Source organism: Hemitrygon akajei, chromosome 32 (genome assembly GCF_048418815.1).
Source record: "Hemitrygon akajei chromosome 32, sHemAka1.3, whole genome shotgun sequence".
Taxonomy (NCBI): domain Eukaryota; kingdom Metazoa; phylum Chordata; class Chondrichthyes; order Myliobatiformes; family Dasyatidae; genus Hemitrygon; species Hemitrygon akajei.
In genome coordinates, this window is record NC_133155.1 from 30,838,311 (window position 1) to 30,859,716 (window position 21,406).

The 21,406-nt window shown below is 39.2% G+C and overlaps 1 protein-coding gene across 2 annotated transcripts in view; it reads left to right on the forward strand.

Moving 5' to 3' along the window:
* The window catches only part of stk40 (serine/threonine kinase 40), a 96,708-nt gene that overhangs the window by 60,642 nt on the left and 14,660 nt on the right, over window positions 1–21,406 (forward strand). For both annotated transcript variants that reach the window (XM_073034507.1, XM_073034506.1), the window contains exons 7-8: window positions 3,732–3,847; window positions 14,179–14,323. In XM_073034507.1, coding sequence (XP_072890608.1) covers window positions 3,732–3,847; window positions 14,179–14,323 — 261 coding nt within the window. The remainder of the gene's footprint in view (window positions 1–3,731; window positions 3,848–14,178; window positions 14,324–21,406) is intronic.

A 21,406-nucleotide genomic window follows, 5' to 3' on the forward strand; every position in this document is an offset into this window, starting at 1 on the left:
TTTGCAGCAGCAGTAGTTTGCAATATATAATAAAAAATACAATTAGAACTATGTCTATAAAATTATTTGTGCAAGAAGAGCAAAAAAAGAAAAAATTAGTGAGATAGTGTACGTGGGTTCATTGACCATTCAGAAATCTGATGGCAGAGTGGAAGAACCTGTTCCTGAAATGTTGAGTTTGTGTCTTTAGGCTCCTGTACCACTGCCTTGATAGTAGCAATGAGAAGGGGGCATGTCCTAGGTGATGGGGGTCCTTAATGACAGATGCCGCCTTTTGAAGATGTCCTCAATGCTGCGGAGGTTAGTACCCATGATGGAGTTGGCTAAGTTTGCAACTTCCTGCAGCTTTTTCTTACCCTGTGCAGTTGCCCTCTCCCTCCCCCCCCCCCCCCCCATATGAAATAGAGATGCAACCAGTTAGAAATGTCTCTGTGGTACATTTGCAGAAATTAGTGAGTCTTTGGTGACATGCCAAATCTCCTGAAGTGCCCAGTGAAATATAGTCACTGTTCTGCCTTCTTTGTAACTGCATGAGTATGTTGTACCACGATAGACCTTCAGAGATGTTGACACCCATGAATTTGAAACTGCTCTGCTTTTCCACTACTGATCCCCCAATGAGTTCTGATGTGTGTTCCCTTGACTTCCCCTTCCTGAAGTCCACAATCAGTTCCTTGGTCTTGCTGACATTGAGGTTGTTGTTGCAACATCACTCAACCAGCTGATGTATGCATCTCACTCCCATATACCTTCTCGTCACCATCTGATATTCTATCAACAACAATTCTGTCATTGGCTACTTTATAGGTGGCGTTTGAGCTGTGCATGGCCACACAGATTACTAGGTCACCAGATGCTGGAGGGATTTGCACAGGTGTAGTAGCTTCATTCTTCCTCTCAAAATGTGTATAAAAGGTATTTGGCTCACCTGACAGTGATGCATCACAGCCATTCTTGATGTTAGGAAGTAATGGCCTGCAAACACTGCCAAAGCTCATGTGCATTTGATTCTATCTTAACTTTAATCATATTTTTAAACTCTCAAGATAGCCTAGATCATACCTAGACTTGTATAATTCTGGATCACTGGTCTTGAGTGCCACAGATCTAACCCTCAGCAGTCTATGAAACTCCTGGTTCATCCATATTTTTGGTTTGGGTTTATGTTCTCAGACCACATGGGTCTTAATGAAGTCAGTGACAACTGTAGTGTATTCATTCTGATTCAAAGATGAATCCCTGAATATTGCCCAGTGCACTGACTCAAAGCAGTCCTTTAAATGCTCCTTTGCCTCCCGTGACCATACCTTAGTCCTCACCACTGGTGATGTGGTCTTTACTCCTGGCATACAGGCAGAGATTAGAGGTACAGCCAGGCAATCAAACTTTCCAAAGAGTGGACATGGGATGGAACACTAAGTGTTCTTGATGGTGGTATACCAGTGGTCAAGTGTGTTGGCTCTTGTGGTTCCATAGGTGATATATTAGTAGTAGTTATTCTGACAACTTCTGGTTGAAATACTCCACAATGATGAACAAGGCATCAGCGTGAGTTGTATTGTGACTCTGGTCATGGTGCTTATCTTCTCCTGTGCCTGCCTGAGGCGGAATGTACACTGCTACCAGGATGATGGCAGAAAACTCCCTTGGCAGATTAAATGGACAGCACTTGACCGCAGGATGTTCCAGGTTGGGTGAGCAGGACTGAGACAGAACTGTCACACATGTGCACCACCGTAAGTTGATCATGAAGCATAGTGTCCCTCCTCTGCCTTTAAAACACTCAACGGAGCTGCCTTTACGGGGAATGCTGAAGCCATCAGGCTGCAGCACTGCATCTGAAATGGGTGAGAGTTGCTTGTGAGTATCTTTTTAAAAACTCTATCTAAATGTTAATTAGTTAGGAAAGGGTCCTTGTAGTGATTGTGTACTGGCCTGCTATTGTGATGTAATACTTTTGTGCAAAATAGCTTTGAAGATAGCTAGCAGTATTGACATTGCAAGTCCATCAAAAAATCATGGCAAGCTATGTATATTTATACAATGGTGAATATAATTAATGAACATTGTAAAGGTGAATGTCTGAATAACATGAGCCATTCATGAATTTTTACTGTTTTGATGGTTTAAACGATAATTACTGCAAACTAAAACTTACTACCCAAAGTGTTATCATTGGAGGTGGATTATGCATTAAGGCAGAAATGTTGTAATGCAAAGAATGGAAAAAGGGTTAAGTATGTAACGTGTAATCAGATTCAACATGGTGTTGAATCTGAGTTTGATCTGGAAAAAATGATCATTTTTGGCAAGACTTGCAAGAATGTGAGGAAGGTGATGAGTCTCAAAAATGGTAGAATATTAAATGAACTGCCAGAGTTCACTTGAATATTTCAAGAAAAGTGCAAACCTGGCAAATTCCATTGTGAAGGAAGTCAGCAAAGACATGTACTTTAGTGGCAGGAAATATTCTCTGTAATGTTTAGATGAGATGGCCCTTTTTTTTTGAGAAGGATGATCTCACTAAGGTTCATCTTAAGGAGTGGAAAATCCGCTCCAGGTTTTAGGGTGGCTATAGATTATTTTGCTTTTGGTCCAGGATGTAATGACGGAAGTTAAAACTCTTAGTCTATCATTTGGAGAATCTGTGGATTTTGGTGATAGTCAGCTGTATTCATCTGAAATGGTGATCTAATAAAAAGGTCTGGATGGGTGGCATTGCGGTACCTCTAAGATCAAACTGTTGTTTCGCTCCACTGACCAACATTGTGTAAAAATAAATATCCAGCACCAATAGATCCTTGCTCATCATTGACAATATTTCTGGACATCAGGTTAACATCAGCCAGTATCCATGTGAATATTGTTATTGTAAATCTACTTTGTAACAACTCACAGACCAAGTTTTTTAAATCTATTCAATATACATATACCATAATTGATTTATTTATTATTTGTTTTCTCTTCTAGAGTATGTATTGCATTGAACTGCTGCTGCACAGTTAACAAATTTAACGTCACTTGCCGGTGATAATAAATCTGATTCTGATATTTTCTGGGAATGGAAACTTTTTTATTTATGGAGGTATCCTGTACACTTTAACTTTTGAAGTGACCTGCTGTCATTTATCCAGGATGTACACGAATAACTGGTTTCCTGTTGATCTGTTGATAACTTCCAGTATCTTTTGAGGTGCTAGTTGCAAGCACGGCCCTTTTTGTCATGGTGAAATCTAATGCTTAGTGATGGGTATGGAGTGTGTTTATGAAGATCAGGTAATTGATAATGTATGCTGATACTTTTGAATATTTGAAGAAAAATTCTCTTCAGAGAATTATTATTTGCACAGTTTTACTTTTGGGCACTCTATATCCTGGGAGGAAGTTGGCTCTAACAGAATGAAGTCTTGTTAATTTAGAAGCTCAGGAATTCAGCACCTTCCCAGCTTTTCAGTTCTGTGCTTGTGTGGTGCAGCATGAAGGTTGTTACGATGCATAATATAAGCTGGAAAGTGCGCTGTACTTTCATTTATTTAATGACCCAGGTTTCTGGAATAAGAATTGAGTCAGCAATGCATGGAATAACTGTACAAATTGTTAAAAGCTAGCAATGTTTAATGTCAATACTTCCAGTGGAAAAATGAATTTCCTTTATTTCTGTAGTTTCTACTCTCCATCCCAAGTGCCTAATAAATATTGAGGTGTGTTCTTTTGTTTTTGTTTTCCTGCAGGACCCATCGGATCACCATCACTAACTTCTGCCTAGGAAAGCATCTAGTTAGCGAGGATGATTTACTCAAAGATCAGCGCGGAAGCCCTGCCTACATCAGCCCTGATGTACTGAGTGGTGAGTTCCCATTCCTCATTACTTAGGACTGTTGGCAAAGGCATGGATAAAATCACTATTCAAACCTATTTTATTTCTTGCTGAGTATGTTCATGTGAGACAAACAAGGTTTTCCTAGTTTCTACACTATTCTTGCATTGTCTATTTCATTCAGCTCCTTGTGAAATCCATCAGCATCTTGACTATACCTAATGATCTATTTGCTGTAAGAAATTAGTCAGTCACCTTGGGGAGAATGATGAGGGAAAAGCTGTGTTTTTGGTCTAGATTACAAATTTGGAGAGTAGTTTCTACTTTAATATATGTTTACAAACTAGGATTTGTTTTATGCAGGCCATGAAGAATATTCTTAACATTTGTTTCCAAAATGGTCGAAAGTCTTTTGGGAATCACTGCAGAAAATCCCACCTCTGATCTGTTTTTATAGTCATTGTGTTTTATGTTGTAAGTGTTTAGGTTTCTGGATAAACTCTTCTCAGGTTTCTAGCTAAGTACAGGTATAGATTATAACTGATCTTTCGATGACGAACTCTGCATCTTCATCAGGGATAATGCCTGGGCAAGTCTAGTCCGGTGGTATTTGTAACCCCGTAGTCTGTCCCTCCTAATTGGTTAGTTTTCATCGAATCAGGTTTCCATTCTCCCACCTTGTTTCCAGTTGAGTTCCAGTTCATCCTTGGAGCAAGAACTTCATCGTAGTTAAAGATTTTGGACAATGTTATCTTCCAGGATGATGAAATAGAGTCATGATGGGTTATGTAAAGAGACAAAATGCCAATTTGGTGGTGATGTCACTTGAGTACAGAGGAATCATTATCTGATTGTTTTTTGTTAAACTCAGAAGAGTATTGTGCAAATTTATACTGGTAGTCATTGAATATGCCAATATATGGAGGCGTGCGCTGAAGTTTGCTTATGTTGTGGATGGTGTGTGGGTGGTGAAAATGGATAAAACATGCTGTCTTGGCCTTGGAGAACTCTTAGCGTCTGCAGTACAGCAAATAAACGGTATTGAGAGTAGCATCCTCAACATCCAAACCGTGTTGGGCTCAGTGATCCTGATAACTTCTGGGGTAGGAGAGATGAAAGGGATCACCTTCACTGGCTGGACCTGCAACTTCAGCTAAGGAAGATAATGGCTATATTTGAGTTTACTGAGGGAATAATAGAACATAGAATATACAGTATCTGTATATTATGAAAGGTATTCACCTCCTCGGAAATTTTCATGTTTTATTGTTTTACAACTTTGAACCACAGTGGATTTAATTTGGCTTTTTTGACACTAATCAACAGAAAAAGATTTCTGTGTCAAAGTGAAAATAGATCTCTATAATGTGATCTAAATTAATTACAAATATAAAACACAAAATAATTAGCTGCATAAGTAGTTACCCCCTTTAATATTACACACAAATCATCACTGGTGTAGCCATTTGGTTTTATAAGTCACATAATTACCGTAGATTTCGCACTACAGAGCGCACCTGATTAAAAGCCGCTGGCTCTAATTTTAGAAAGAAAATCAATTTTGTACTTGTACAGGCCGCACCGGATTTTAGGCCGCAGGTGTCCCACGTTGTAATATGAGATATTTACACAGAAAGATATTACACGTGAGGATTTTTTAACTTTTAATTAAATCCATATGGTAACAAACAAATACATATTGCAAATGCTTTTTTTTGAACCGTGCCTGTAATACGGCTACTTTTAAATATACATACGTATCGGTAACACACAAATTACGTTGCATATACATTCCAATATCTCCTAGCGACTGGTAAAAATATATATACTGCAGCCTACCAGGAAAAGTTATTGATCGCCTTTAACTTAAAAGCAGCGTTTTGGCTCCGCCGCTCCCCCCCACCTTCCCGTTTATTGCAAACCGGTATTTTCCACAAAACGCGGCGAAACCGGATGTGACGTCTAGCATTCCGGGCTGTAGTACAGAAAACATACTAACAAATGAATTACTAAGCGAAAATATTATAAACTAAATAACTGCCATAAAGGCAGCACAATGCTTTTCTTCGAGTGTTTTCCATGTTGATGAGGGTGAGTACAAATGACTGATTTACAATAATTTAATTGTGAAAGTGCGCTTGATTTATCGTACAATTTCATTGGACCTCTGTGAACTACTCATCAATTTTATTGGTCTACTGTTACGAGGCAAAATGTTTTTGGCGGCATGAAAAAAAAACCATGCATTAGCCGCACCGTAGTAAAGGCCGCAGTGTTCAAAGCTGATCAAAATGTGGGAAAAAAGTAGCGGCTTAAAATCCGGAATCTACGGTAGTTAAATTGAGATCTCCTGTGTGCAGTCAAGGTGTTTCAATTGATTGTAGCAAAAATACACCTGTACCTGGAAAGGTGCAACTGCTGGTGAGTCAGTATTCTGTATCCTGGCAATAAACTACACCATGGAGACAAAAGAACACTCCAAGCAACTCTGCAAAAAGTTTATTGAAAAGCACAAGTCTGGAGGTGGATACCTCCACGTCCTCTGAAATTACTGATGCAAAATACTCATTGGAACTTATCAAACATCTACCTCAAGCGCATGTTCTCTCCTTTATCTTTGAATGGTCTTGCCCACACTCGAGTTATCTTCTTGCTCTTGTGTGTGTCGAATGCCATGGAGACATTGAATGTCTTTAATCTTACTTGCCAAGAGCTCTTCATAGCACTCTCCTGTCTTTTCTAAATCCCTTCTACAATTCTTTTTTGGGTTCCCCTGTACTCTGCAGTTAGTCATTAGACACTGTCCACATGTCAGATGTGGACGTCCAAAAACAGCTGATTCCCATCAACTCTTCCGAATTCCTGCCTCATACTCTTGTAGCTTCCCTGCTCCGATACTCCGATAAGGTCCGTATGAATAAGCAAGATCCATATTTATCTATATAGCTGTTTTGCAACTTAAGGAGTTGTGATCACTGTTCTCCATTGACAGGTCAGTCACCTGGCCAGGTTCATTTTCTAACAACACGGCCAGTATAGCCCTCTCCTCTTAGTGGACTATCTACATATTGATTTAATAAACCTTCCTACTAGATGCAGATTACATGAAAGTTGTGAGGGCATTAGAGTGAATCCTGAGGAGATTTACTAAAATCGTTCCTGTAGTCAAGTGCTACAGTGAAAAGGAAAGGTTAGTGCCACAAGTACTGCTTTCTTTAGGGAAATGGCTGAAGAACAATTTGATGTTCATGCTCTGTGTATTGGCAATATGCCTGCAAGTCAGGTAGTTGGAGTTTCCATTGTGGCCTTAAAGAAATTTGAAGGCCAAAAAGATTAATTTTGCAGCTTGAGTGGGTGGTGAGGAAGACAAATGCAATGTTAACATTCATTTCGAGAGGGCTAGAATATAAAAGCAAAGATGTAATGTTGAGACTTTATAAAGCACTAGAGAGGCCTGACTTAGAGTATTGTGAGCAGTTTTTGTCCCTTTATCTAAGAAAGGATGTACTGATGTTTGAGAGAGTTCAAAAGGGTTTCCATGAAAATGATTCCGAGATTGAAAGGCTTATTTTATGAGGAGCGTTTGATGGCTCTGAGCCTGTATCCACTGGAATTCAGAGGAATGGGGGTGGAGGGGTGGAGAAAGATCTCATTGAAACTGATCAAATGTTGAAAGGCCTTGATTGAGTGGATGTGGAGAGTATGTTTCCCCATGGTGGGGAGTGTAGGACCAGAGGATACAGTCTCCGATTAGAGGGATGACCATTTAGAACGGAGTTGAGGAGGAATTTCTTTAGCCAGAGAGTAGTGAACCTGCAGAATCGTTGCTGCAAGTGGCTATGGAAGCCCAAGTCATGTGTATATTTAAGGCATTAAGACAGGATGATAGATTCTTGATTAGTCAGGGAATGAAGGGTTACAGGGAGAAGACAGGAAATTGGGGCTGAGAGGGAAATGGATCAGCTATGATGAAATAGTGAATTAGACTTGATTGGCCAAATGGGCTAATTCTGCTCCTGTTTTATTGTCTTAATGGTCAAAGAGGGAATACGAGTGAGTATATTGATGAGGAAAAATATGTAAGGCAATACAGAGGGGGGCAAGGAATGAACTGGTGAGTTGCTTTAATAGAGAGCTGCAAGAGACACAATGTGTCAAATAATCATTGCATACTGTAACTATTCTCTGGAAAGTGTGATTATTTGTTGATTCATTTAAGGAGATTATGAAATCTACCATGCCAGGTTCTGTAGGAAAAGAACATAGAAGGTTACAGTACAATACAGGCTCTTCATGCCATGATTTGTGCTGACCTTTTAATCTACTCTATCACCAATCTAATCTTCCCTCCTACATAACCCTTCATTTTCTATCATGCATATGCCTATATAAGACTTTCAAAAATGCTCCTAATGCATCTGCCTTTTACCACCATCCCTGGCAGGGTATTCCATGCATCCACCATGTGTAAGGATCTTGCCTCTGCCATCCCCTCCCCCTGCCTACTTCACTCAAATCACCATACAATTGTATTAGCTATTTCAGCCCTGGGGAAAGAAGTCTTTGGCCATGCATTCAATCTATGCTTTAAATCATCTGGTACACCTTTGTCAAATCACCATCCTTCACTCAAAGATGAAAGTTCAACCTATCGCTTGCTCAACCTATCTTCAAAAGACGTGCCATCTAATCCAGGCAGCATCCTGGTAAATCTTCTCTGCACCCTCTCTAAAACTTCCACGTCCTTTATATAACGAGGTGACCAGAACCGAACACAACATTCTTAGTGTGGTCTAACCAGCATTTTATAAATCTGTAGCATTACATTGCAGCTGTTGAGCTCAATTGCTTGACTATTGAAGGCCAACACACCAATACCTTCTTTATGGATGTCAGGTCCCAAAGGTCCCTCTGTTGCTCTGCACTACTATGAATCCTGCCATTAACCCAGTCTACTGCCTTCAAATTCGACCTTTCAAAAATGTATCATACATACTTCCTGGGTTGAACTCTACCTGCCATTTCATAGCTTAGCTCTGCTTCACACTATCCACAATTCTGACCTTGTCATCTGCAAACAGAATGATCGCCAACAATAAACAAACTCCTTACTTCATTGGCTTCAGGATAGAGTTCCCTGCTTTCTATGCCTTGAAGGTCATTATTGTTTAGGCTAGCTGAGCCAGCCAAAGAAACAGCACTTTAAAGGTTGAGTACTGTGGGTTTGTATTTTGAAATGTGAAATTTCAATTAAAATGTCTGATGTGGTGAAGCTTATATATATAAAAAAAAACAACTGCTTTATCTCAACTGAAGTTATTTGTGGAAATGTTTGTGCTCTTTTTGTTTTAGTTCCTGCTCTCTGTTCTTCATTGTCAGAGCTGGAATCCACCTGTAATGGAAAATATGCAACATGAGCACCTTGCACATTAGTCATTGGTTGCTATTTTTTTTCTCAACAGTGATCAGCTTGTATTCATTTATGTGTCAGAAGCTGGTTGCAAGATACCTCTCTGTTTCTTAACCTGGACTTCTGATGTATAATAGGAAATTTCATTAAAGAATAAAATCCTGCTGAAAGTCAGAAAAGTACTCTCAAACTAGAAGAAAGTTTAGCTATGTATTCTTGGTAGCTGGAATGTTAACAAGCCCTGAACAACCAAGGTCACATAAGCAGTACTTAGCAAGCATGTAGAAATGATCATTCACCTTTATTAATCATTCTGTGCAATATTGTCCTTAAAAACCTGTGCAGGAAATATTTAGCAGGTTAGACAGCATGTATGGTGAGAAACTTAGGAATCTGAGTTAATGAAATTTCATCGGATCTCTGAAAGACTGTAGGACTTTACACATAAGTACTTAAATCCAACTGATATCTGAGCAAGTGTTTGCTGAAAGGTGTGGGGGGGAAGGGAATGAAAAAATAGCTGGAACAACTCTTTTGCAAATTGTGTGAATCTGGCTAATTTCTGACAAAGTCGCTGAACATTATTCTCCATCCCTCTGCCCTCAAACTCCTTGTACATTTTTCAAAGTAAGCATTATTATTAGAGTACATATTTGTCACCACATAGAACCCTGAGATTCTTTCTGACATACTCAGCAAATCATAGAATAGTAACTATAAAAGAGGCAGTGAAGGATCAAGTAGAGTGTAAAAGACGACAAACTATAAATGCATATATAAGTAAATAGTAATAAATAATGGGAATATGAAATTACAAGATGGAGTCCTTAAAGTGCAATCGTTGGTAACGGGAATATATCAGTAGATGAGGAGGTTCAAGAGCCTGATGCTTGAGGGATAATAACTGTTCTTGAACCTGGTGGTGTGAATCCTGAGGCTCTTGTATCTTCTACCTGGTGGCAGCAGCGAGAAAAGAGCATGCCCTTGGTGATGAGGATCTTTGATGAAAGAGCATGGCCTGGGCAGTGAGGATCTTTGGAAAAGCAAAGCCTGTGTGATGGGGAGCTTTGATGGAAGAGCATAGCTTGGGTGGTGTGGATTTTTGTGATAAAATATTGAATAAGCAAATGTTTGTGGTTAGAAATATTTTTGACTTCATTTGTAGCTTCCCCTTGGTGCAGAAATGTTTTTTTTTATTAAAACTGTTAACTTCTGATTCAAAATTGATTTTGTGGTATGCTTAATACATAACAGCTAAGGTTCAAGTCAGGACATTGCACTTGTGGGTTGGAGTGAAGGAAATTTTAGTTACTCAGAATTATTGAATGATGTCTGTAAGCAAAGAGATATTGGCTAAGCAAGAGGTCATCTTTTGCTCCTTGTATTAAAAAGAGCAGCTTTGTTTTCTAGCTATATTTCAAAAAGCTCAGTTGAGCAAATTAATCAGAGGGCAACAACTACTCCAGGAAACATTTTTTAAAAAAGGAATTTACCACCTAAGAATAGATGAGGATTTAACTATATGAAGGTTGCTGTGCAGGAATGGGCTTGGTTTAGCTGGTTTCCTTTGTTATTTATACTCCACATGAACTGTGTCCTCCCTGACTTTGTTTCCCAATGTGTCTGAATCAGATTTATTATCACTGATTTTTATGATATAATCGTTTTGCAGAAGCAGCACAGCTCAGAGACATTAAAAATCACTATAAATTGCAGGATAACTAGTGGAAAAAGATGTAATAATGAAGCAGTCAACACACACAAAGTGCTGGAGGAAGTCAGCAGGTCAGGCAGCGTCTATGGAAAAGAGTACAGTCAACATTTCGGACTGAGAGCCTCCCCCCACTTCTCACTCTGACTCCTCATCTTTCTTTTTCTCTCGGCCCAAAATGTTGACTCTATTCTTCCAGCATCAGCAGATTTTCTCTTGCTAATAATGAAGCAGTGTTCATTGGTTCAGGGGCCGTTCGGAGAGTAAGAGGCTGTGCTTAAATTGTCCAGCATGACTCTTCAAGCTCCTGTACCTTTTCCCTGATGGTAGTAATGAGAAGGGGGCATGTTCCAGATGGTCAGGATCCCTAATGACAGATGTCACCTCTTTGAGGCACCGCTTTTTGACTCATAGTTCTCAGGGTGGGTGATGCACTAGTGATTTCCCCTCAGCCAGTAGAGTCTTAAACCGGAGGGATAACTTCACTCACCCAACACTGAACTCATTCTACAACCTGTGGGCTCCCATTCAAGGACTTTACAACTCATGTTTTTGATAGTTATTGCTTACTTATTATTATTATATTTTGTATTTTCAATGTTTTTTATGTATTGGTTATTTGTCTTTGTGCGCATTTTTTATTGATTCTATTGTTTCTTTATATTTGCTGTGAATGCCCACAAGAAAATGAATCTCAGGGTAGTATATAGTGACATGTATGTACTTAGATAATAAATTTACTTTGAACTTTGATTTCTACTGGTGTGCCACATGTCAGTTGGTGAAGCCAGTTATGTTTATACGGCTTGTTGAATCACAAGGTATCTGCAGCAGATTCAAACTTTGTCCATCTTGATAAGTGTTGGTGGTGCCCACCCAATGTAGATTGTGATTTTTGATACTTTCAGACCTTCTGTGATGCATTATTTAATGTGGAGAGACTTAACTCAGCTAAGTATCAGAGAAGATTTCCTTGCTGATTTTGGCCTGATGCTGTTTGACTCCATGGGGTTTCAAGGGTGCATTTGTCTGTAAACCACTGTTTTCTCACCCCTTGTTTTGCCAGAGGGAGAAGGTGTATCCAGATAAGGTGTAGGCACATTATTTGTGTCTTTCTTTAAATATACTTGGGAGCCTGTGGAGTTCCTCAGAATTTTGGTATCAATCTCCCAATGTTTGTTTGAGGACTTTGCAAGGTTGATTTGGTTAGGAGTGTTATTTGCTGTGTCAGATCCTTGTCCAGCTCACTCCTTCCAGCTTTCTTTTCTTGCTTTTAACTTTGTGGTCATGTTGCAACTGAGAAATGTATTGGGCTATCTCAGAAGTAAGTTAACAATCAATTTCTTTACCATCATTCTGGTCAAAAGATAACTATTTTAATTTTTACATTTTCTTTAGTTTGCTTGATGTGTGTGTGTAAATATGTTCCTGATCATGACCCTGAAGTGCTAGGGTACTTGTAGAAGTTACTTGGCTTTTCTTTAACTTTGACTTTACCATCTTTCATCAATCTTCCTTCTATCAGCACTGAAACACAACATCGAGTAAATGATAGGAAGTCTTGAGGATTGGACAAAGCCTTGAGTATGTGTCCACTTAACACTAAAGGAAACGAGACAGACAGTTTTATTTTATTCTATTTATTTTACTTAAGAGATACAGAGTGGTACAAGCTCTTCCACCCCAGTGAGCCACACCACTCAGCAACCCACCTATATAACCCTAGCCTAATCGCAGGACAATTTACAATGACCAGTTAAACCACTAGCTAGTACATCTTTGGAATGTGAGGGGAAACTGAGCAAATAGAGGAAATCCACACGTTTATAGAGAGGATTCAAATTCCATCCAGTGTTGGTATTGAACTCCAATATCCCAAGCTGTTTTGTAATATGAGAGCATAATATCTTTTAAATCCAATGCCTTGACTATAAAACATCCCACTTGAGTGGCCTAAGAAAACATGGTATGTTTTATTAGCCAAGGCATTAGATTTAAAAGCACAGATGTTATGCTATAATTTTATAAGAGTTTGGGTGACAGCTAGTGTAGTTCACTGTTCTGGTTTTCACAGAAAGGATGTGATTGTATTAGAGAGAGTACAGATTTGCAAGAATATTGGTGGGGCTGAAAAACTTCAAGCTATTGGATTTTTTTTCAAAGGCTTGGTGAGTTTTAAAATTTATAAATTTATCAGGCCCAAATAGAGTGCAGGCGGACCTATATATGTGGGAGGTCTATACTCAGCGGCCATGGCTTTGAAGTGACTTATACAGAAGGAAATTTTCACGGTAATTTTTTTTGCCTCCAGACAGTATTTTGGAACGAACTACCTAAATGCCTTCCTTGTATTTGAAATGCTTAAAACTGCAAGCCCTTTGACTACGTTGGAAATTTATATTAGCATGAGTAACAATTTTGGACTGGCACTAATGTAATGGGATGTATGACTGCTTTAGTGCCTTCTTCCAAGTTTTATAATTTTTTTACTTCCTTTTTACTCAAGCAGGAAATGTGCAGTCCTACTTTCTGTATTACTCCTCTGTTTAATCATTCTGTTCGCCCAAGCCTTGTTACATTGGCTATGATTTCTTTCCCAGGTTCTTAAAGTTCTGGGATTTCTTGCTCCTTTCAATTTATTATTCAATATTTTGGGACTACCTAACCACAAATTGATTTGGCTTGTCTACTGTTTTATTGGTTGAATGCACATTAATTTTGCTATTTGACAGCAAAAGTGTTCTAACAACATTGCTCATGGGTATGTTTGTCTAAGTGTGGAGAAATTTAGTGTTTCCATCCACATTCTCAAATGATGTATGAGGTGCTGTGAGATTATTTAACATTGTAATGAATCATTTGTTAAATGCAAATATTTCATTCTTGGTGTATTTTCATGTTACACTTTAGCAATGTATAAACAAGAGCAAGTAATGCAGTAAATAGTCTGGAACTTTATACCATGCCTTACAACTGAGAGTTGATTAAAATGTTTATGGGTTGCACTGATTTTATGAGACTGTCCTTAGTGAGGTGGAATTGAAGGTGATTTTCAGAGAGGCTAAATCATTAGAAAAAGTATTCTCTGCCTTTATACCTTCAAGATGCTGGATCTGAGCAGATTTTTTGGATCATCCATGTGCATAAAAGACATCTTAATGTTACTGTTGTATATTTCAATGGGTCTTATACCATTGAATCAATAGCTTTATCTAAATTATTTTGTCTTTTGTTTTCCAGGCCGGCCATATAGGGGCAAACCCAGTGACATGTGGGCACTAGGTGTGGTGCTCTTCACAATGCTTTATGGGCAATTTCCATTTTATGACAGCATACCTCAGGAGCTTTTCAGGAAAATCAAAGCAGCAGAATATACCATCCCTGAGTAAGTTTGTGTGCTTCTTTTACAGGATCGTCCTCATCTTCAGGCATCTCTTGAGACACGTGATATTATAGTTTGTGGTCGTTAAATAGTAGCTTTTCGTTACAGCAATCACTGCTGTAGTCACTTTACAGCCATCACTGATTGGAGTTTGATTTCTGCTGCTGTCTGTAAGGAGTTTTTTTTTGCATTGTTTCCTCCAGGTGTTCTGGTTTCCTCCCACATTCCAAAGGTGTATGGGTTATGTTGGTCAGTTGTGGGCATGCTGTGTTGGCACTTGAAGCGTGGTGACATTTGTAGGCTGCCCCCAGAGTGATAACTCGCTGGTGTGATTTGATATAAACATGTCCATTGAAACACGGTTAAATGTGTCATGACAAATAAAGCTAATCTTTAAATTTTTAACCTTGGATATCAATTAATCAAGGAAAGGTAGGAAGTTGCGTAAGGATTGTGCATTGGATTTCTGTGTATTTTTTTAAGATATTGTTGGCTTTGTAGGAATGACTGATTAAGTAATGCTGTGTAGGATTAGATTTATAGTTGTATTATATTATAATTTACAGTTTTGAACTATTTTTATACCTTTCATAATGTAGTAAAATGCTCTAAAAGCTTGACAGTTATTTAAATAAAAAACAAAAGGAAAATCTTCCACTGCCCTGGAGATTGGCTGTTGGTTTCTTATTGTCACATGCAATGAGATAGTGAAAAACTTTGCTTTGCATACCATCCAGTCCGATCATTCCATATACAAGTATATCAAGGTAGTATAAAAGGGGAAAAAATGTCAAATATGGAGTGATAGTTACAGAAGAAAATGTAGGCAGACAAAGTGCCAGGGCCATAGAGGTAGATTGGGAGATCAAGAGTTACATTTAAATGCACAAGGGGTGAGAATAGAAGCTCTCCTTTAGCCCTGTGTTATGTATTCTCAAACTTTTATCTTCTGCCGGATGGGTGGTGGTTGGGGAGGCAAAAAGGGAATGACCGGGGTGTGAGGTGTCCTCGATTTGGCTGCTTTCCCAAAATAGTGGAATTTTTAGATAAGTTGCTGGTTGACTGCATCTTGGACCCCATTGCAGTCTTCCTTTGGGGGTCTGGGTCCCAGTACAATGATGAGACTATATAAACTGGTTTTACTGGTAAGAATAATGTTGCCAGCATCCCATTTTTCTGACTGTTAAACCTGGCATTTATCTATGTTTGCAAATCTCATTGACTCAGGACCAATCAAAATACCTAACATTTTTAAAAGCACATGCACACAACAGGTACAAGCATTTAAACTAAATTATTGCCTTGCTAATGGAAGCTGGTTTCTCCCATTCATTTAAATGGAACTGCAGTATTTTTGATGGGTTACTTTGGTAAGTGTTGAGTATATGGATTTCCCTCCCTGAGGGTTGGGAGATCTATGGAACTTTGCGCTGTCTGATTATATTCTGTAAGGAGTACAGATCGTACCATACAACTTTAATCGTCAGCACTCTATTGGGCTGCAACCTTTGGACTGAAATTGCACACTTCTACCAATATCCACAGATCTATCTTGGATATCAGTGGAAGCTCTGTCCTATTAGGGTAGATGACTAGAATCTTGCTCACATTGCTGGGATTTCTCAGAGTCTTTAATGTGGAAAGACAAGGAGGGAGGTTTTAAAAGGGATTTTTAGAACTTGATGTCTTGGCATCTGGAAGTTCTGTTTCTGCCAGTTGCTAAGGCATAGAGAATGTCAGTTGCTAGGAAAAGTAGTTTGTGGTGAAAACTGAAAATAATGGAGCTTTTTGGTCTTTCCTGTATTTCATCACAGATGAGATTTCTTCCCTGTTCGGTAGGAGAAAGTTTCTGCTTATCTAGTACTTGCAGTCGGACAAGTAATGTTACAATTCAGAGACAATGAGGGAGGTGATGCTGAGACTCAGCTCATTATCACAGGTGTACATGTAGAGTGTGCCATTGTGATTGTGGAAGACGGGAAGGCAGTGTAGATGATGCATACGAGGAGCAGAAGGTAGATTCTCTCGGGGTTTCTCAATGGTAATTTAAAATCTATTGTTCACTATTCACTCTATAAGTGGATAGAGGAGAATGTAATAATTGGTTGAGGATCTCTCTTCTGGAATGGAAAGGGAAAGTAACCACAGATGATCATTTGTGACTTTGAATTGCTTTATTTAGGTAAGAAGCTTGAAATTTGATTGTATTGAGCTAAGCAGAGTTCTGAGAGTGTTGGGCACCCATTTGGGGGGCAGTCAGTATATACGAAGGATTCTGGAGAGTCAGTTTCTTATTTCATTTCCATGTGGTATTTGGCCCATCAACTTCATACCATCTGTCAGAGTAATCCAACATTATAATTTTTTCACAATTTCCCTATAACTTACCCTGTCTCACCTCCCACTATGCTCCTGCCAACCACAAATATTTGAGGTAATTTACCATGGCCAGTTTAAGTATCAAATTCTACACTGACCATACTTAATCAGGGTCAATGGTTGCTGGTGAGAGTAGAGAGTCTAGAGAATGGTGTTCTGTTGTACATGGGAGAGTGTGGTACTATGGAGTAGAGAACATAAATATCATTATACTTGAGAGATGTGAAAAGAAGTTGTGTGTTCCATCAGTTTTAATGGTTAGTGTCAAGGGTACAGGTATTAGTCTTTATGCAAAGACATGGGTGGTGGGCTGGTGTGAATGAGGAAAAAAATTGGAGAAGATTCAGAGCTAGAGCTAATGCGTGAACCTTAACATTTTACAATTTGATTCAGGAAATGCCTTACTATTGAGTAAGCTCAGTCTTGGCAAAGTTAAGTTTGAGAATGCAGGAGTGCAGAGGGTTTTAAAACTCAAAGCTGTAGAATGCAATGCTGGTTATTTATGGATAATTCCTGGCATAATTATTTCAGCAGATGAGAGCAGAACCAGTGGTGTTCCAGCAAGATCAGGTGGTGATTGAATAAATCAATTGTTTGCCACAATATTCTGAGTCTATGTACCATGGACTTGAAAGCCAAGATGAGGGCTGTATCAGAGCACAAGAGTAAGGATCTTTTCATGGGCTACAAGCGCAAAGGCGAGGGTTTGGTTGAGCAGATTAACTGGAGAACTGTTGTGACATGCCCAGGATTGAAGTACAATATTAACCAGAACTGGATGTAGTTTTTGATTATAGACTCAGTCAGTTAAGTAGGAGACCTGTTCACCTTTGATTTCATTTGACTGTTAGTCAGTATCACGTTTTGTCTCATGCAACTCAGGGCATTACCATTTCTCTAATTGCAGTGTCAGTTATGAACTACTTTGTATTAATCAACCATACACTCAGCATCACATGGAAGAATAGAGTTTCTTCCCTTTTGATCGCTTTTATGAAATGTACTCATTATTCAAATATTCTAAATTAAGTGAAATGCTGATTTGTAATGTGGAGATTTTTGCTGAACTTGACATTTGAGGAAGCTGAACTAAGCAAATTTGCTGAATTATCTGGAAGTTGGGTTAGTAACTGTAACTGCCCTGGTGAATGGACTGGACTCAGTAGCTTTTTATCAGCTTTTTGTTTTATGATTCGGTATTTAAACCAGTTTAAATTATGAAAAATACAAAACTAGTCAAATTTAAAGTGACCTAATATTAAAGGCAAAAAAAGCGAATTTATCTGTTTTTGAAGTGTCAGTTAGGATGTTCAGGAGACATTGGATGCTAGCCTTGTATTGGAACTGTGGCGATCTCCACAGAATTCCCGGTGTAGAATTTGGATGATGGCCTAAGCCAGCATCTTTTGCCCTTGCATCACCAGCAGCTCCGGTAGGTGATCTGCAGGCTTGCCAGTTCCCATGCTGAGAACCTCCCATCTGAGTATGTATGAGTACAGTCGTCTATTATTTGGGAGGAATTGGCTGCTGTGAAGAAGACAAATAGTTATTATATTATTTAGTTTGTAGTTAGTGTTTTATCCACTGCATCGCAGTCGGCTCTGCTGAACTGCTAGCAACTGGCTCCCAGCAGAAGACTCCATCATGGCTTGCTGCAACAATGTGGTACAGGCTTGGCAGTCTCGGCAGTGGAGGACCTGTTGATCAGCTCAGATCCAAGCAGCATGAGAACAAATATACAGATGACATGGCACAAGTTACTCATCACAGGATCAAAGTTAAAGCTCATGAATCTGAGAGTTAATTACTCAAGTGGACTGAGCGTTGGCCAACTGATTTAAAAAAGAAGCTGGTCTTTCTCAGACTGGCAGTGTGACCTTGGGTTATTTATAAATGTGGTTAATGGGACCAAATGTACTAATATTTCCAAATAATGCTGATGATACAAAATGGAGTGTGAATGAGATTAGTGTCAACGATGTAAAGGAGAAAAAGGATAAACAGATGGAAAGGAATGTGGCCAATGAAATGCAGTCTGGAAAGTATATGATGTTATTCACCAGCTTAAATGGAAACCCTGAAACCATTTTAAATGTTAAGAAATTGGGAAACCATGCCAGGCACAGCAATTTGATTAGATGGGTTCACAATCTATCATCACGAGGTTGAGTCTTTCAAAAGCAGACGTGGAGGTGTATGGCTCATGATCAACTCCTCATGGTGTACCAATGTGTCGGTGACGTCGCAAGAGATTTTAGCGATAATTTTGGTAGCAGTGTGCATTCCTCCAAGCTAATGCAAACAGGCTCCAGATGAACCAAGTGACGTAATCCACATGTGTGAAACAGTACATGCTGATGATTTCTCCATCATTTTGGGGGATTTTAACCAGGCCTACTTGATAAAGTCACTAAATAATTATCAACAAATCATCTGTAATACCAGAGAAAATAACACACTGGACCACTGTTACACTAAGTTCAAGAGTACCTGAGGTGCTATCCACATTTTGTTAAGTCTGATCACCTGGCTATACTTCTACTCTGAGCATTGGCAGAGACTGAAGACTACACAACAGTAGTGAGGACCAAGAAAATATGGACAAAGGGGGCACAGCAGTGCTTGAGGGACTGCTTTGAATCGGTGAACTGGACTATGTTCAGGGAGTCATCTTCAGGCCTGGATGGGTATGCTACAGTTGTCTCTGACTGCATCAAAATCTGTGTGGATGAGTGTGTGCCTGCAAAAATTTTACATTCCCAAACCAAAAGCTGTGGATCAACCAGGAAGTTCATAGTTTGCTGTGGGTTATATTTCATTAGGAGTTTAAAATATGGTTTGTCAAATAAAACACTCAAACTTCTACAAATGTACCATTCTGACAGACTGCGTCACCGTCTGGTATGGTGGGACGGGGTGGGGGCTACTGCACAAGATCAAAATAAGTTGCAGAAACTTGTAAAATTAGTCAGCTCTATCATGGGTACCAGCCTCTGTAGTATCCAAGACTACTTCAAGAAGCAGTGCCTTAGGACTGCAGCGTCCATCATTAAGGATCCCCACCACTCAGGACATATCCTCTTTACACTGTTACCATTGTGAAGGAGGTACAGAAGCCTGAAGGCACACATGCTGATTCAGGAATAACTTCTTCCCCTATGCTGTCGGGTTTCTAAGTGGACATTGAGCCCATGAACATTGCCGCACTACTTTTTTTCCTGTTATTTTGCATTATTTATTTTAACTATTTAATAGTCATATATCTAGTGTAACTTATTTTATTTTCATTTATCATATATCTCATTGTACTGCAGCCATAAAGTTAACAAATTTCATGATGTATACCAGTGATATTAACTCTGATTCTGAAACCATGCTCAAAGGGACCTAGATTTTCCAATGCGTAGTCACTGGAAAACTTGCAGCCAGGTACCACTAGCAATTAAGGTAGGCAAGTGATAAGTTGGGTTTTATTGCAAGAAGATTTGAGTGCAGCAGTAAAGATGTTTTTCTTTAATTATATAGGGTATTACCAAGATCATAGCTGAAGTATTTTCTGTATTTCTAGTGGTCTTATTGGAAAGGGGATATATTTGCCGTAGATGTATTTCAATAAATATTGGCCAGAGTGGTTTCAGGAAAGACCAATCAGTTTTCTAGAGATTAGAGGAATAAGAGCGGTGATTTCTGTGAAACATACAATACTCTTAGAGCTTGAGGTCTGTCTGATATTTTTCTTGCTTTGGTGTTTACTGTCTCAAGGATTACACATTTAGAATAGTGGAGATGCAAAGTTTTTCATGAGGAAATGGAGGCAATGTACAGTCAATGCTTAAGGCCAAATCCCTTCATTGGGACTGAAGTGGAAGAGGACAGAAGCTAGAATAAAAAGGTATAGGGGGAGAGGGAAGAGCACAATGTGGCAGGTGACAGGTAAATCCAGGTGAGGGAGAGGTAAGGCTTGGAAGGTGGTGGAAGGGGATAAAAGGACATGTCAGTGTTTCCTGGCAATCAATCATTTTAATTCCCTATCCCAGTACAACACTGTGCAGATGGCCTCCTCTACTACAATGCTGAGGTTAGATACAGTTGGTGGAGCAACACCTCATGTTTTGATCTGAGAGCAATTAGACTTGATTGAGACAAATGCAAAACTTATCAGCTCCCAGATTCACATGTTATTCCATTTTTCTTTCCCAGATACTCCTGCCTCCTCCCCTCATTTTACAGTGTGTAAACTCCCCACCATTTTATTCTGACTTCTGTCCATTTCCTTGCCAGTTCTGATGAAGGGTCTCAGCTTGAAATGTTGACTGTTTCCTCAATAGATGCTGCTTGATCCGCTGACGTCCTCTTGTGCTTTGTGTGCTGTTGCTATAGGTGATATACCTGGGGCATTCTACTTGTTACTTGCTGTTAGCATTACTTTTAAAACCTTTATTTTATAGACAACACAAGAAGCATTCTGTACACAAGTTCCTTAAAATTCAGAGACTTCCCTGTAACATAACGTGTTTACTGGGATCTCATCCGAGTGTCCTTCTTTTGCCTGCCCATTACTACAATCAGCTAGCTTTTAGGGCTGAAAAAAATAACAGAAATATTTGAGAATGTAAAGTTTTCAAAGTCAGAGGTTAACCTAGTATAATCTATAGATTTCAGCTAAGTTCCAGAGTTGGGCTTACCAACAGGCAAAATGCAGGATGA